This window comes from Canis lupus, chromosome 34 (genome assembly GCF_003254725.2).
Source record: "Canis lupus dingo isolate Sandy chromosome 34, ASM325472v2, whole genome shotgun sequence".
Taxonomy (NCBI): domain Eukaryota; kingdom Metazoa; phylum Chordata; class Mammalia; order Carnivora; family Canidae; genus Canis; species Canis lupus.
In genome coordinates this window covers 26,400,773-26,417,291 of record NC_064276.1, presented here as the reverse complement: position 1 = coordinate 26,417,291, position 16,519 = coordinate 26,400,773, and the positions used below count along the sequence as shown (strand labels likewise).

The 16,519-nt window shown below is 35.6% G+C and overlaps 2 protein-coding genes across 9 annotated transcripts in view; one reads left to right on the top strand and one right to left on the bottom strand.

The window, feature by feature from the left end:
- C34H3orf80 (chromosome 34 C3orf80 homolog) overlaps positions 1-16,519 on the bottom strand; it is a 57,269-nt gene that overhangs the window by 14,138 nt on the left and 26,612 nt on the right. The gene's annotated exons all lie outside the window — the stretch shown is intronic.
- Positions 1-16,519, top strand: part of IFT80 (intraflagellar transport 80) — a 123,301-nt gene that overhangs the window by 104,442 nt on the left and 2,340 nt on the right. For all 7 annotated transcript variants that reach the window (XM_049105826.1, XM_049105828.1, XM_025425417.3 and 4 more), the window contains 6 exons: positions 1,138-1,273; positions 1,685-1,832; positions 3,476-3,647; positions 5,079-5,168; positions 5,267-5,439; positions 9,748-9,871. In XM_049105826.1, coding sequence (XP_048961783.1) covers positions 1,138-1,273; positions 1,685-1,832; positions 3,476-3,647; positions 5,079-5,168; positions 5,267-5,439; positions 9,748-9,871 — 843 coding nt within the window. The remainder of the gene's footprint in view (positions 1-1,137; positions 1,274-1,684; positions 1,833-3,475; positions 3,648-5,078; positions 5,169-5,266; positions 5,440-9,747; positions 9,872-16,519) is intronic.

Sequence of the window (16,519 nt, the reverse complement as noted above, 5' to 3'; positions counted from 1 at the left end):
CTTTTTCAAAAAAAAAAAAAAAAAAAACTCCTTTTTCCTTCCAGAGATTTTTTTAATGTGTGTGTGTGTGTGTATACTTCTATATATAAATAACATGTATATTTTAATGTATATATATAAATAAAACAGATATATGTTATTTTCCCCCTTTTACAAAAATGTAACATATGACTTTGTACATTGCTTTTCTCCCATAACACTATTCCTAGATATCTTTCTATATCAGTACATAAAGTGCCTTCCCAATCCTTTTCTCCCCCACCATACAGTATAACATTTTATGGATATATCAGAATTTATTTAACCTGTGCCCAAATGATGGACATTTAAGGTATTATTGTGACACCTTCAAAAAATAAATCCTAGCAAGTCTAAAAAAAAAAGTCCTAGCAAGTCTTAAGATAGTAGGCAGTAAATAGCATTTCAACTCTTTGATTGAGTTGAAATGAATCCACACTAAACCATTTCCAAGTTATAAGGAAATTCATTTTACAAGCTATTGTAATAGTATAATAGATTAATGCAGTATGCCAGAAATGCTTTGTTATATAGACAGAACACTAATCTTAAGTTAGAGACCTGGACTTTAAATTTTAGATGTGCTTGTTACCAGCTTTTTCTGAGCAAAAATCACTTAATGTCTATGCAGCTCAGTCTTCTTGTCAATAAAGCAAGTATAGTAATACCGATAACACAAGATAGTTTGCTATTTCATAGGAATTGAATCTGAAAAGAATGTATAAAATTTAAGACTCTAAAAACATAAGGTATTTTCATAAATCTGCCTGATGATTCTCTCCCTCTGCTCCCTCTCCCACTGGTACACAGACTCTCTCTCATATAAGTAACTAAATCTTAAAAAAAAAAAAAAGGAATGTTTCCTAGCTTATGAAGTTTCAAAAAGATATACATTTTAGTGTTTTACGGGGCATCTTTCCCTTGTAAATTAAAAAAAAGGTAACTGTACTTTAGCTTTTGAATTATATCAGTAGTTAACAGAGACATTTTATCATTCTAAGTAGGGGGTGATATTTAATTGATCTTTAAATAAACAAATATTCTTGTAATTAAATAACTTAAGTGATCTGATGTCAAGCACTAAAATTAATGCAGTATTTTCATTTTTCTAAATTTTAGAATGAAATCTTGGAAATTGCTCTGGATCAAAAGGGACTTACCAATGATAGAAAAATTGCGTTCATTGATAAAAATAGAGATCTCTATATCACTTCAGTGAAACGATTTGGGAAGGAAGAACAGATTATCAAACTTGGTAAAAAAATTATAATACATTTAAAATTTGATTACTTTGAATTTTCTTAGATCTACTCTGTCATATATTATACTAAATAGCATACTTGCTTGAATTAATCTGCGAATCATGCTTCGGTCTCATAACTTTTCTTAACTATTTAACACCACTTAAATAGCAAGTCTTTAGCTGCTATAACCACATTAGCATTGAAAGACTTAGAAATTAAAACATAATGGCTCCAGGTCAAATACTCAAATATTTCCATATATTTTTAAATGAGTTTTTGTACATGTTTTCACCATTATACAATCAGAAAACAGAGGCACACCTACCAGAATTTAGAAGGGGTCTTGTATGTTGATTATTAAAATATTTTTAATGCTTATTATAGTGGAACTAATAATACATTAACATTCTTTTTAAAATAAGGAACAATGGTGCATACTTTGGCATGGAGTGATACATGTAATATCCTTTGTGGACTTCAAGATACTCGATTTACAGTGTGGTATTATCCTAATACAGTTTATGTGGACAGAGACATTTTGCCTAAAACATTATACGAAAGGGATGCAAGGTAACATTTTACTGTTGGAATTGTTTATTGTAATAAATGACTCTAAAGTGTCATGTTTTTGCCTCTGATTTTAATCCTGCAAGGTACCTTTCACTCTACTCAGTCAACGAAATTGTTCAGCTAAAGCTAGCTTAATGAGATTAGATTTAAGTGTTGGGGTCAAATTGAAAGTGTCGTATAATACTACTATATTTATTCCTTCTATGGACATAATTTTCCTTATATGAATATAATTTTAAGCCTAATGTTATTTAATGAAACTCAGGTAGCTTTTTTTCAGTGTGGTTTAGTGATTTTAATATGGACATTTTTTAGATTTTTTTCAGTGATATACAATGTGTGTCAACCTTTATTCTTTCTCGAATTATCATAAATTACTAATTACTATACTTATAGGACTGTATAGGTCTCTAGAATTGAATTTTTAAAGTAATATTAAAGATTAAAAATATGTGGTAACTGAAGAGTTTAATTTTACATGCTTTAGAAAATACATGTATATCCCTAAGTTCTCTAAGAAATAACAAGATCTCTCAATCTTGACAAAATAAGAATGCAAAGCTTCTTAACTCCAAACCTTATCTTAACTTTCAAATCTATTTTGAGTTCACTTTAATATTCATAACTCTTGTAAGACCAGAGAGGCATCATTTTTTAAAAAGATTTATTTATTTATTTATGAGAGACACACAGAGAGGCAGAGATACAGGCAGAGGGAGAAGCAGGCCTCCCACAAGGAGCCCAATGCAGGACTTGATTCCAGATCCCGGTATCACGCGCTGAGCTGAAGGTAGATGCTTAACCACTGAGCCACCCAGGTATCCCAAAAGGCATCATTTTAGAAGTATTTAAATTAATAAAGAGAAGTTAGTCTCTTAAAGTTCACCTCTTTTTTTTATGATAGGCACACAGTGAGAGAGAGAGAGGCAGAGACACAGGCAGAGGGAGAAGCAGGCTCCATGCACCGGGAGCCTGATGTGGGATTCGATCCCGGGTCTCCAGGATCGCGCCCTGGGCCAAAGGCAGGCGCCAAACCGCTGCGCCACCCAGGGATCCCAAGTTCACCTCTTTTTATTATGAGAAAATAGTCTTGTAATCATCTTAATTTTTTACTGGTTTATACTTTCAAAAGCTAATGCTAAATTTTTTTTTCTTTAAAGATTATATTTATTTATTCATGAGAGACAGAGAGAGAGAGAGAGAGAGAGAGAGAACAGGGACACGGGCAGAGGGAGAAGCAGGCTCCATGCAGGGAGCCTGATGTGGGACTCGATCCTGGGTCTTCAGGATCAGGCCCTGGACTGAAGGCGGCGCTAAACCGCTGAGACACCCAGGCTGCCCCTGAGTTTTTTAATCATTTGTGTAATTTACCTTAAGACTTAGGTGAAAAAGATTATTTCAAATGCTTTTAGGCATAGCTCTCAAGTATGTGTTAATTTTTGTCACATTAAACTCCAAGCATATAGCAGATTAGATTTGAATGTTTATTTAAATATATACTTTCTCCCTGGAGTTAACTTTTTTGGGGGTCAATTTTGGACACTTGGAGACTTTATATCTGTGTCAAGGGTCAACTCCCCAAATTTAGTACATATGAAAGATTTTGCTCAGAGCATAAATTATACTTTGCTTTTTTTCAACAGTGAATTTAGTAAAAATCCCCATATTGTAAGTTTTGTCGGAAATCAAGTAACTATAAGAAGAGCTGATGGCTCGCTGGTTCACATCAGCATATCACCATATCCTGCTATTCTCCATGAATATGTAAGCGGTTCAAAATGGGAAGATGCTGTAAGACTTTGTCGCTTTGTGAAGGTACTTTACATTTCAGATCCATAGTTGTGTATATATTGAGTATTAGTTGACACATATCTTTGTGCAAGATAAGAAATGGTAACAACTAAGGGCTGGAAAAATTGCAAATGAAATCATGTCTCTTTTTAATAAGTGAAGACACAAGCCGTGCAGGGAGATAGATATTGCTATGTGATTTATTTTTGAAGAAGCTGTAATTTAAATGAGTAGTTTCTCTATACTGGCACATATAAAAATCTTCCCTGGAGCTTTTTCTAAAAAGTCAGATTCCCAAGTTTTACTCCCACAGAGATTCTAATTTATTCAATCTGGGATGAATCCTAGGCTTATTTTAAAAATTCCTCAGGTGATTTATACACCTAAGGTTAAGAACCTCTACTTTAGATCAGCATTTCCCAGGTTGGTTGAATCCAGCTTTCTCCAAGCATATTTGATCACAGAACTTTTTATTTACTTATTTTTTAAGGGTTTTATTTATTCACGAGAGGCAGAGACATGGGCAGAGGAAAAAGCAGGATCCCTGCGGGAAGCCCGATGCGGTTCTCGATCCCAGGACTTCTGGGTAGCTCCACTGAGCCATTCACGTGTCCCGACCACAGAACTTTTTTTTTTTAATTTTTTATTTATTTATGATAGTCACACACAGAGAGAGAGAGAGGCAGAGACATAGGCAGAGGGAGAAGCAGGCTCCATGCACCGGGAGCCCGACGTGGGATTCGATCCCGGGTCTCCAGGATCGCGCCCTGGGCCAAAGGCAGGCGCTAAACCGCTGCGCCACCCAGGGATCCCGACCACAGAACTTTTTAACTTTACCTGGCTTAGCAGCCCTTAGAATACACTTTTTTTTTTTTTTAATGCTATTTATTCATGAGAGACAGAGAGAGGCAGAGACACAGGCAGAGGGAGAAGCAGGCTCCCCAAGGGGAGGTTGATGTGAGACTCAATCCCAGAACACGGAGAACATGACGTGAGCCTAAGGCAGATGCTCAACCACTGAGCCACCCAGGTGTCCCTAAAATACACCTTTAAAGTGACTTTTAGTTGCTTTCCCTTACAATGAGTTGATGGCAACTTTCAATAATAGCATTGTCTGAGAACCTCACTATTTCTCTGGTTGTAAGTTACATTCTTTGACCTGATCAAAAAGACTGGAGGGTCTATAACCTTGAATTATCTTAATAGTATATCAGAAGTACAAAAATAAATTTTATTCAAAAGAAGTTCTTTATATGTTATTAATATATTTTAACAAAGTATTCACATGAAATTTCCACATCATTAATTTATTAAATTAGTAGTTTTTTTCAGTGCCATGCTCAGGAATGTTTAATTTTTTCATTAAAAATATAACTTTAATATATTTTAAATAGCTGCTTATTTTAAGGCAGTTCTGCTTGTAATTGAAATAATTGTTCCCCTATTTCACTTTAGGAACAAACTATGTGGGCTTGCCTAGCTGCTATGGCAGTTGCTAACAGAGATATGACTACTGCAGAAATAGCCTACGCAGCAATTGGTGAAGTAAATAATGTTTACTTACCTATACGTTGTGGTTTTTCTTACCATAATTTTTTATATTTCTGTCACTATCCACTTCATGTATTTTTTTCTTTTTTTAGATTGATAAGGTTCAATACATCAATTCTATAAAAGACCTTCCATCTAAAGAATCAAAAATGGCCCACATATTAATGTTCAGTGGGAACATACAGGAGGCTGAAATGGTACTTCTTCAGGCTGGCCTTGTTTATCAAGCGATCCAGATCAATATTAATCTCTATAACTGGGAAAGGTAATAAAAATGTTTTTCATCAATTCTAAAACCCAACTGATCTTAATGTAGTCTTCTATCTACCACTTGGTAAATTACATTTTCCACTGTACTTAATAGTTTCCTAACATCACAGAAGAATTTGTTCACATTTCTATTTGTGAGGAGTTTGCCTTTGAAGATTTATGCCTTCTCTGAACTTGTGATTGATTAGAAGTTCAAGTGAAGAAGAAAAGAGCTAGGGTGTCTCCTGAATTTCTGATTTCAATAACTGCATAGACGATGCTACTATTAGCAGATTTGGAAGGGAATATAGTGAGTTCAGTGTTAGGCATGTTAGATTTGAAATGTTTGTGAAGAGACAGATACATGATAATAGTTGAACCCAGAGCTCATGAGACAGATATGAGCTAGGGATGTAGATTTAGGAGTCATCAGCAAATAGATGGCAATTGAAGCTAGAAAAATGGAACCAATTGGTTGGGGAATGTGTGGAGTGAGAATACATCAACCACATTTATGGGTGGAAGAAGAGAAATCTGCTGAAAGATTGGCAGAAAGCAGTCAGACAGACAGAAAGAACCATGAGAGATTTGTGATGCTAAGGAAGAAAGGCTGCAGGATTTGAAATGAGGAGTGCTCAGTAGTAGCCTTCTCCACTATATTAGGCTTTGACACAGAGTGCTTTCTGAGACAGAGTGGCATGCTACTTTTCTCTATGACATATTAGATTTTTCCCCTCAATCTCTCAGGTACATGTTTCTCAGTGAAAAAGGCTGTAGTGCTTATACCCACCAAAATCACTATGTTATAAAGTTGGCATGCTGATTTTTCCAGGTTTGAAGTGTCTTTCATAATCTTTGTCTCTATTCATACCCTACCATATTTTTAAAACCAGATCCCAGTCATCATACCATTTTATCTGTAAATATTTCAGTATGTGTATCAAGGTTTTTAAAAATCTAGCCACAGTAATATGATCACACTTTAAAGAATTAACAATTTTATTCAGTGTTATTTTTCTGATTATCTCATAAGGTTTAGTTTTGTTTTATGGCTTGTTTGTTTGATTCAGGATCCAAAAAAGGTCTGTACCTGATGATTGGTTGATATGTTCTCAAATTTCTTTTAATCTGTAGGTTTTCCTCTTTCTTGTGTTTTCTTGTAATTTTCCCACTGCAGAAACTAGGCCGATAGAGTTTCCCATAGTCTGGATTTTGTTGATTACATCTTTGTGGTGGTGTTTGACACATTCCTTTGCCCCTTGAATTCGCCATAAATTGGTATTGAATCTAGAAAGTTGATTAGATTTAGGTTTAACTTTTTTTTTTTTTCCCTCTTGGTAAGGCTGTATCAGAGGAGGTGATTAATATATTTTCACAATGACTGGTTGCCTATCTTTTTGTGATATTAGTAGCCATTGGTGTTCATTGCCCAGAACCTTTAATTAATTAGAATTCTAGAAAGATAGGATGTAATTATTGGATGATAAATATATTAGATTGCTTTTAAGATCCCTAAAATAAATTTCTATATTTGTTTAAATCCTTTAGAAGGGAATAGATTTCATTTTGATAATATGTGTTATTCCATTTGAGAAGCACAGCCTTGCTGGTTTGTGCTTTTGTCATTCATATCTGAATTTAAAAATTACTTGCAACCTAATAAGTTACAGCCCTGGAAGACTTTTAGGTAAGCAAGTCACCTATTTGCTGTTCACTTTGGACATTTGGTGGTAGTCTGTTCTCAAAAATTGTAGTTAAGAGAGATAGAAATTAGAAACTTTATGTAAGTACTAATAAAAAATAATTTCTCTACTTCTACCAGTTATATAAAGTGATTTTTCTTCATTCAAGTTATGTAAAATATCATATTTTGAAGTTATAAAATCTTTTTATATAACTTCCTTCTATTTAAAATCAGAGAGGATACATGGATTTATTCCAGCCCCATAATCTAATGTCACATTTGTTTGGTTGCCAAATAACCATTTTAAAGCTAGAGACATGCTGTTCCCATAACCTTTATATAATTGGAGTGAATTCCCTCCTCTGTATGATAAAAAAACATTCTTTACCCAGTGTATGCTTTTAGAGAACATTTAAAGTAGTACATATAACTTGAATGTTTACCTTTAGCTATTGCTCTTTAATCAGATAATTAATACATATCTTATAATGACTATCATGTAGCTAATACTTGTCATCTAGTATCTAAATGCAGTATTAGATACCATATTTTATCCTTTCTACATAAATAAATGTATGATGTACCATAACAAATTATCTCTTTGGAGATAGTTTTCTTTTTGAAAAGTCCAACCCAAAATAGATGCTTATGTATTCTCCACTTGGAATACTTATAGTTTTGCACAATCAAGAATTCCTTCCACAATGATGTTCAGTCATAAAAAAGGAACAGAAAATGGCATATTTCAGGTGCCAGAGAGCTGGTTCACCAGAATCTCCACTCACACATCCACACTGGAATCAGAGTCTTGGGAATATAGAAAGGGTGATATGGGAGAGGATTAGAAGGATTAAAGCGTCTTTTACTTCTATTTCTCATTTTTTGAGTTTCTGTGACTTAGTTTTTGCCTTCTTACATTTCACTTTTGTTCCTCTCTGTTGCAGTACTTCTACATTCTTTTCTGTGTAAATCTGAAAGACTTAAAGTCACAGAGGAATGAGGGAACTTTGTGAGGAATTTGTGATGGGTAACAAATACTGATCCTTGGAGTTAGCCATGTGGTTTATGTAAATATATTTTTATAAGAAATAATTTTGCTAATTTTGGCATTATCATTTGTATTACACATGACTTACATTGATAATTTTTTATATTGTCTTTATTTCTCTCAATTGTCAATACACATGGTATATCTAAGATACTTTTTAAAGTAACTATTTAGGTCAAATCAAAGCATGCTAAGAATGAAACAGATTTTCCTACTGAAGGGTTACATGTTGCAAAAAATCTAGGTAGTAGTTGATTTTTTCTAAAACAACAGGTTTACAATAGCTGGTTCTGATAAATAAATCATGACTGGCCTATTCAGAAGTCAGTTATATGTCATTAGAAAGCAAGGGAACTTGAAAAAGAATGTGCTTTAATTCCAAACTTAAAAACAGGATTACAGTGAACAGTGGAAAGCTATACTGTACTGGTTTGTTCTTGACTCAACTAATATGAATTATGCAGAGGATCATGGGCTGAGATGCTGACCAAAATCTATATACACATATAGGCCAAAAAATGAGGGTTAATCTTTTCACTTCCCTCCAAATTACCAATATATAGATTTTTAAGTCTTTGCTGTTATACTACCAGCAGTTCATTTAGTTCTTGCCTGAGATTTAAAGAAAATATTACCTTAAAAATAACTTAGTTATATTGATAGATATTAATTGGATTATAAAATTTATTTTTTTTTAAGATTTTATTTATTTATTCATGATAGTCACAGAGAGAGAGAGAGAGGCAGAGACACAGGCAGAGGGAGAAGCAGGCTCCATGCAGGGAGCCCGACGTGGGATTCGATCCCGAGTCTCCAGGATCGCGCCCTGGGCCAAAGGCAGGCGCCAAACCACTGCGCCACCCAGGGATCCCGTGGATTATAAAATTTAAATGGCTATTAACTTTTTCTAAGACTTGAATGGCAAAGGGCATTTTGTCAGATTTTTATTATCCATAAATTTTAGTTTTATAATATTTTAAATTTTCTGTATTATAAAGGATATCAGTATTTAATTGAATATTGAGCAGAATAAATTCTAGACTTTAGATAAATAAATTCTAGAGCAGAAAAAATTATAGACTAAAAAAATGGTCAAGATAGTTGAACCACTTACAAGGGGGCGGGGGAGTTCATTCACTTGGATTTTATTATGATTTTAATGAATTTTTCAATGACCATTTACCATACACACACTCTGGAGTACTCACCAAAGAGAAATGAGACCCAGATTTCCCTTCAATAAATTATAGGATAAGAAGGAGACAGACTCATAAATAATAATTATGATATACTGTAAGCAGTGCTCATAGTAATAATAATAAGCATAAAATATTATGGGACACAGATAAGATAATGGTCATTTATTTCTATAAAGGGAGGTGGTCAGGGAAAAGAGATCATATCTGATCTGAACCTTGAAGTATAAGTAGGAATTTGCAAGATGGATGAGGTAGGGAATGGTGTTCTGTATTGAGAGATGAGTAGAGAGGAAACAACATAGACCATTTGTTCTATTCCCTTACCCCAAAACTCTACTGCATTTACAGGCTAATACAAGCAATGATGATAATCTGTTTTGTTTCTCATTATAGGGCACTTGAATTGGCTGTAAAATACAAAACACATGTTGATACAGTTCTTGCGTACCGTCAAAAGTTTTTGGAGACATTTGGTAAACAGGAAACTAATAAACGATACTTGCAGTATGCAGAAGGTGTAAGTATTATACAGTATTTTTATGATATTGTCTATGCTTTATAAGTTATATGTAATATTCATCTTAACAAGACAAAACTGGAATAATTCTTGCCATAATCTCCAAAAAATAACTTTTTGCCTTATGATATTATATTTTGCCTATATAGTTTTATTACTGATTTTTTTTCTGGAATCTTAAAGCTATGTTTTGATTAAGTCTGTTTTCATAATATTTAATTTGTGTTAAAGTTGGGTGCTAATTGATATTTTTATGTAAACAATATAAATGGCTGGGATACAGGTTTCTGACTCCTGAATTTTGTCTTCCACCAGCTGCCCTTTCTGCTCCAGAGGAAATACATAAACACATAGAGCACTGGCCAGAAAAATGGATACTTTGTCACTTCGCAAAATTCTAGGGAGAGGAGCCTAGCTCAGGGAGACTTCACTGCCTAGAACCAAAGAAGGCTAAGCCTTTGCCTTTCAAATCCCTACCAAAATCTCACGTTTTATCTTTATAATTAGAAGAAAGTCATCCTAGTACATATCAGCCCACAAGAAGGGTGGAGCAGTTTGCCCAAGTGCCTAGAGCAGGACTGTTGCAGTCACCTGCTTAGATCCTTCCAGGCTCAGACAACAGAAACAGAGTTCCCCTCTAGCCATGCAGACCCAAGAGCCTTGTAATCCCAAGACAGGGGCAACCTTGCTCCCAGCTCTGTGAACTAGTTGATTTTTTTTTAGCCTTTTATTCATTCACTTATTCAAAAAACGTTTATGAGTGCTCACTCTGGGCCAGATACTATGCTGGATGCCTAGTCAGATATGGTTTCTGTTTTTGTGGAGCTTATAGACTATATGGGAGTGCTGCTCCTTGGAGATAGAATAAAATGGAATGTCCTGACCTGTCCTAAAGGGCAGGGTAAATTAGAGGAAACCTGGGAAAAGGAAAGAAAGTACCTACAGTTTCTACTAAAGCCAACATTATCATTTACCAGATGACTTGAAAAACTGTCTTTCTCCTTATAGAGAAAAACATAGTTCTTCCCTACTACGAGTCTTTCACGAGTCTCCTTTATTATTCACACAGAATACTTTGCTTCTGGTCACCTATTGTGTGGAGGTTTTTCCCCATGCCAACCAATTCTCTAACACCAGCTGGGTGTCCTATAATTTAACTCAATTCTGATACTACCTACCCAGAGATAGCATCAGATTCCACAAATAAAGGGCTCAGTCCCACAGGATTGCTTCCCACCCCCATCAGATGTGGTTGCAAGCCCAGGTTATCACCTGGGCTTCTGACTGACCAGATATAGATCAGAGATCCTAGTAACCCTGGCCTAGGTTTCAGCTATTAGACACAAGTCCAGGTTGTTAGCTATACTTCCGACTGACTGACTGACTGACTATAAATCAGAGGTTCTCATGTTCACTTTCCGTTTTGATTAATTTGCTGGAATAGCTCACAGAACTAAGGGAAAACATTTACTTATGTTTATTTAAAACATAAGTTTATTAAAGAATATGATAAAGAATACAGATGAACAACTGGATGAAAATATACTTAGGGCAAGGTTTGGAAAGGCCCTAACCTCAGGAGCTCTTGTTTTTTGGGGGGTTGGTGTGAGTCACCCTCCCAGTGTGTTCATCAACCCAGAAGCTCTCTGAACCCTGTGGTTTGGAATTTTATGGAGGCTTCATTACATAGGTATGATAGATCATTAACTCCATTTTCAGCACATCTCCCTTCTCAAGAGGATGGGGGCAGGACTGAAAATTCCAAGCTTCTAATCATGGCTTGGTCTTTCTAGTGACCAGCCCTCATCCAGGAGCCATCCAAGAACTCAACTGTAGTTGTCTCTTTAAGACAAAAATGCTCCTATCACTCAGGAAATTATAAAGGTTTCAGGAGCCCTGTGTCAGTAACTGAGGTCAAAGACCAAATATTAGAACAAAAGATGCCCCCTAGTCTTCTTATCACTTAGGAAATTACAAGAATTTCAGGAGTTCTGTGCCAGGAACTTGGAGCAGAAACCAATATATATATTTTCTATTATCTCACACCATATTTAGAATACTGAATGTTGTGATCTACATGTTTGGGCTTCAAACAGTTCTCAAGGTAGTAAAGCCTTTGGGGCCATTCTTATGAGTTCTGCAGTGCAACTTCAACATCTGGATCCAGGATAGACACAAGTTGTCTGTTTCTTGATAGGAAGGGGTGTATGTTTTTTAAAAAAGATTTTATTTATTTATTTGAGAGTGTGCATGTGCAGGGGGAGGGGCAGAGGGAGACGAAGAAACAGATTCCCCCCTGAGCAGGGAGCCCAATGCGGGGCTCAATCCTAGGACCCCCAGATTCTGACCTGAGCTAAAGGCAGACACTTAACTGACTGAGCCATCCAGGTACCCCAAGAAGGGGTGCATTTTATAGATGCTCTGCAGACTTTTTTTTTTTTTTTTTTTTTTTCATTTGGAAGTTCAGTACTGAAAATGAATCCTCTGAGAGTTTGGGCTATAAGAGCTTGCTCTACTATTGGGACAAACTCAGAGTCGCAGAGACCTCTGAGGATTGCACTCTAATTCATAAAATATGACAGCAGCCACCACCACTACAGTGCTAAGCAGCCCAGAGAATCACTGATTACTTGATCTTTTTTATCATGGTTTTGAAAATATATGTTAAAACTGAGCAACCATATTAAATATATTTATTGCATAATTTTTAAGCAGATTCATGCTACTGTGTTTCTTCATCACCCTTGCCATCAATGTTTTTTTCAGTATTTTCACATTAGGTGCTTTGGAGCACAGAGAAAATATGCTGCTCAACGGGGAGCCTGCTTCTCCCTCTCCCTTTGCCCCTCCCCCTGCTTGTGCTCTTCTCTCTCTTTTAAATAAATAAAAGAAAGTATAATTCTTACCCTCAAATTTATATCTTATATTATAATTAAAATGATATTTTAGATAGCAACAACTTAACATTTTTATCTTTCTTACTATCTATGTATTCAACTGTTACCAATCACAAGAGTGGCAAAAATCTTCAAAATGGGATAACCAGAACAACATATACTTTTTGGGGTATTTGAGGTTTTTTTTTTTTAATCTTGAAACTATATAGGTTACTTTGACTTTCCTCTTTTTTTCTTCATTAATATAATTTGAAAGCTATCTAGAAATTACAAAGCAGTATTTTAAGAAGAAAATTATTTTTTACTTAAAAATTTCCCGCTATTTATCTAATCCAAAATTTTGATTATATAAACGTTTTAGTTGAGAACTAAGATTTAAAGAGACCATTATTAAAAACTGAGAAATTAGGGGAGCCTGGGTGGCTCAGTCAGTTGAGCATCCAACTCTTGGTTTTGGCTCAGATCCTGATCTCAGGGTCGTGAGATTGAGCCCCACCTCAGGCTCCTCTCTGAACATGGAGCCTGCTTGAGATTCTTTCTCTCCCTCTCCCTTTGCCCCTCCCCCTGCACTCATATGCTCTCTCTCTCTCTCTCTCTCTCTCTCTCTCTCACACACACACACAAACACAAAATGAATAAATCTTTTTAAAAACTGAGATATTCTAGATATGTGATGAATTCTGGTGGGCTCACATGGCATAATGCGAAAGCTTGTAAGAAGTTAAAAGTTTCATATACATTTGTATTAATGATCCCTGAAATGTTATTTGGGCATTTCTAGTTTCAAATATGGAAATGTGGGATTCATACAAGATGAACTGTCTTCTGAGACCCCACCCCAACTACCAGAGTCATTCTACCTGGCCTACAATAGTGTTCAGTGGAATTTGTAAAATAATTTTCAATTCTGGCAAATAAAATATGCTTGAATATATTCAATCTACCGAATATATTCTGTACAAGAAGAAAAGTAGAAAAACCAGATGTTTAAAATTTTATTCTAGTAGAAAGAAAATAGTGGAAATATAACAAACCAACTGCTTGGGAGCAGAATTTCAGAAAGTATAGAATTTTGAAGAAGATCCAGAAGAGCCAACACTCTAGTTCAGACAAATCACTCTAGGCATAGCTACTATCTAAGCTCTTTTGCAGGTTTTACGGCCTTATGATCTTCTGAGGTCTGAGACACAAAACCCAAGAGAAATTGTTAGGTGATAGCTCATCTGCTAGGTAGTTACCTCTTATTCATTCAATATTTATTGAGCACTTCTGGCAGATAATGTATTCCTCTTGCTACTTTGAATATAAAAGTAAACATGGCAGACACTGACCCCAGCCTTAGGAAGCTTATATGCAATGGAAGTGATAATTATACAGTTGCTAATTTCAATTGTGATAATTGCCTTGAAGGTGCCATAAAACTCTATGGGTGGGGAAACTGACCTAGATTGGTGGGGACTAGCAAAGACTTTCTAAGCAAGGCAAACAATATTTGCACTGAGCTCTCAAGAATAAAGAGTAGAAGCTGACTGGGGTGAGAGGGGAAGAGAAACTAGGGGTGGACATGTCCCAAGTAGAGGAAAGGATCTTAGGTGAGAAACAGTAAACAAAGGGAGATTGACTTAAGGGTTTCATAGGGCAAATTAAGGATATTGGTCTTTATCCTAAGACATATATGAAATCACTGAAATGAAGGAACATGATTGCTTTTCCCTTTTAAAATCCTGATTCCTCAAAATAAATGGAAAATTGAGTTTTCTACAAAATTATCTTGAGTAGGATTTTGTCAGTCAGTGAAAGGATATGATAATAAGAGCAAATGCATGAAGTGTTGAAAGAATGGGAAAGGAGTCCCTAGTAACCACTCTGGATCTTGGGTTCTGAGTAGTTGGAATATTGGTTGCAACCAGACATTGAAGAGTCTTAATACCATGTTAAGAGAGTAGACTTCACAATGTAGACAAGGGAAGACTTGGAATTTTGCAATCCAGATAAAGATTTGAAAGATAACTTCTGATGTAGAAGATGGATTTTAGGTAAGAATAGTGATTAGGAGACCAGTTAGGAGGTTAGTATAATAGTTCCACCAGGAGATGGAAAGGGTGTTAAATTATTATGTAAGAAAAAAATTGGATTGGTTGTAAAATCAAGAGAACACTGTGATTGGGGGTGGGAGGAGAGGAGGTTAAATTGGTTAGGCAAGACATTTGAGAACAGCTTGAACATTTCTAGGGTGAGTGACTGGTAGATGGGAAGGGTACCATTAATCTAGATAACATGAGAATATGCATGTTTTAGTCTTTTTGAGTTGGAATACATGAAAATATACATTTTTTGTTGAAGTCTCTGTGGGGTATCCAGATGGAGCTATCTTCACGGGCAATTGGAAATATAATTGTGAACATTGAAGGATATTGACAAAGGAAGAATCAGGACATGATAAAGAAATTTATGGTCATGACCAAGTACACATAGTTGAAGCTATGTGAGTTAATGTGATCTCCTAGAGAAAGTATAAAAAAGTTGTGGTTGGAACCCTGGTGAATACTAACAGTTAAGAGGTTGTCTAGGGAAAAGATACAAGAGGAAAAAAAAGATGACTGGGAGGAACATTTAGAAAGGAAAGCACAAACCAGAAGAGAATGGAATTGTACATTCTGAGAGGTTTTTCAAAGAGCTGTGGTCAACAAGGTCTAGAGAATGCTTCTACATCAGGACCTTTTTTTTCCCTTTTGTCATCGTGCTATTCCCTGGATACCCATGGACTTACTTGTCTCTTGTAGGTCTTCATGTCAGCTTCTCAGGGAGGCCTTTTCTTACCACTCTATTTGAAACACAATATCCATTCTCCCCCCACCCTCCAACTCCACCCCTGGCACTCACTATTTCCCTTCCATATTTTCAGAACTCTTACCATTTCTCACATTTTATATATTTTTATATCTTCCACTGTTATCTTTGCTTATCTTTCTGTGAAGAGTGATTTTTATTTTTTGTTCACTGCTGAATCCTTGCACCTAGAACAATCTTTGGCATATAATAAGCACAGATATTTGTTGAATGAATAATTGAATCATATATAGGATGAAAAATGAAGACACTTGATGGTGGCAGGAGTGAAAAGTTTATGAAGTATAGTAGGAACACAGTCATTATTACAGTGCTCTGGGGCGAAAGAGTCAGGAATGAGAAGGAGAAAGAGGGTGGTAGTTTGCAGGGAGACAGAATTGAAGGGGAAGAATGATGAGCAGCCAGTGAGGAGACGGATGTTGAATTATGTAGGTAATAACTGCAGATAGATGTCCCAGTGAGTGGAAGATGGGATCAGGGACGTATGTGAAGAGGTTGGCTTGGGACAGAGGGAAAGAGAGATGGATACGGATGTAGGTAAGTTTGTGTGAAGAAGGGGATTAAATGAATTCATGTCTGATGGCCACTGTATTTTTTGTAAAGAAGCTGATTTTCAACTGAGTGTAAGAGAGGATGGAAAGCTATTTGGTATGATTTTGAAATGACTTCTACATGAATAAGAAGAATTTACCAAGGACTAGAATAAGAAGTGCCAACTAGTACTGACACTCCCTATAATAGAAAAAGATGTGTCTTAGTGTAGAAGTCAGTCACTTGAAAGCTGTCATGAGTACATCCTTATCTGAAACCCAGTCGTAAAAATATTCTAAGAACTAAATTATCAGTAGAACACTATTCTAAAACTGGATTAATGCCAAAATGAAAGTGAAACATTTATTTT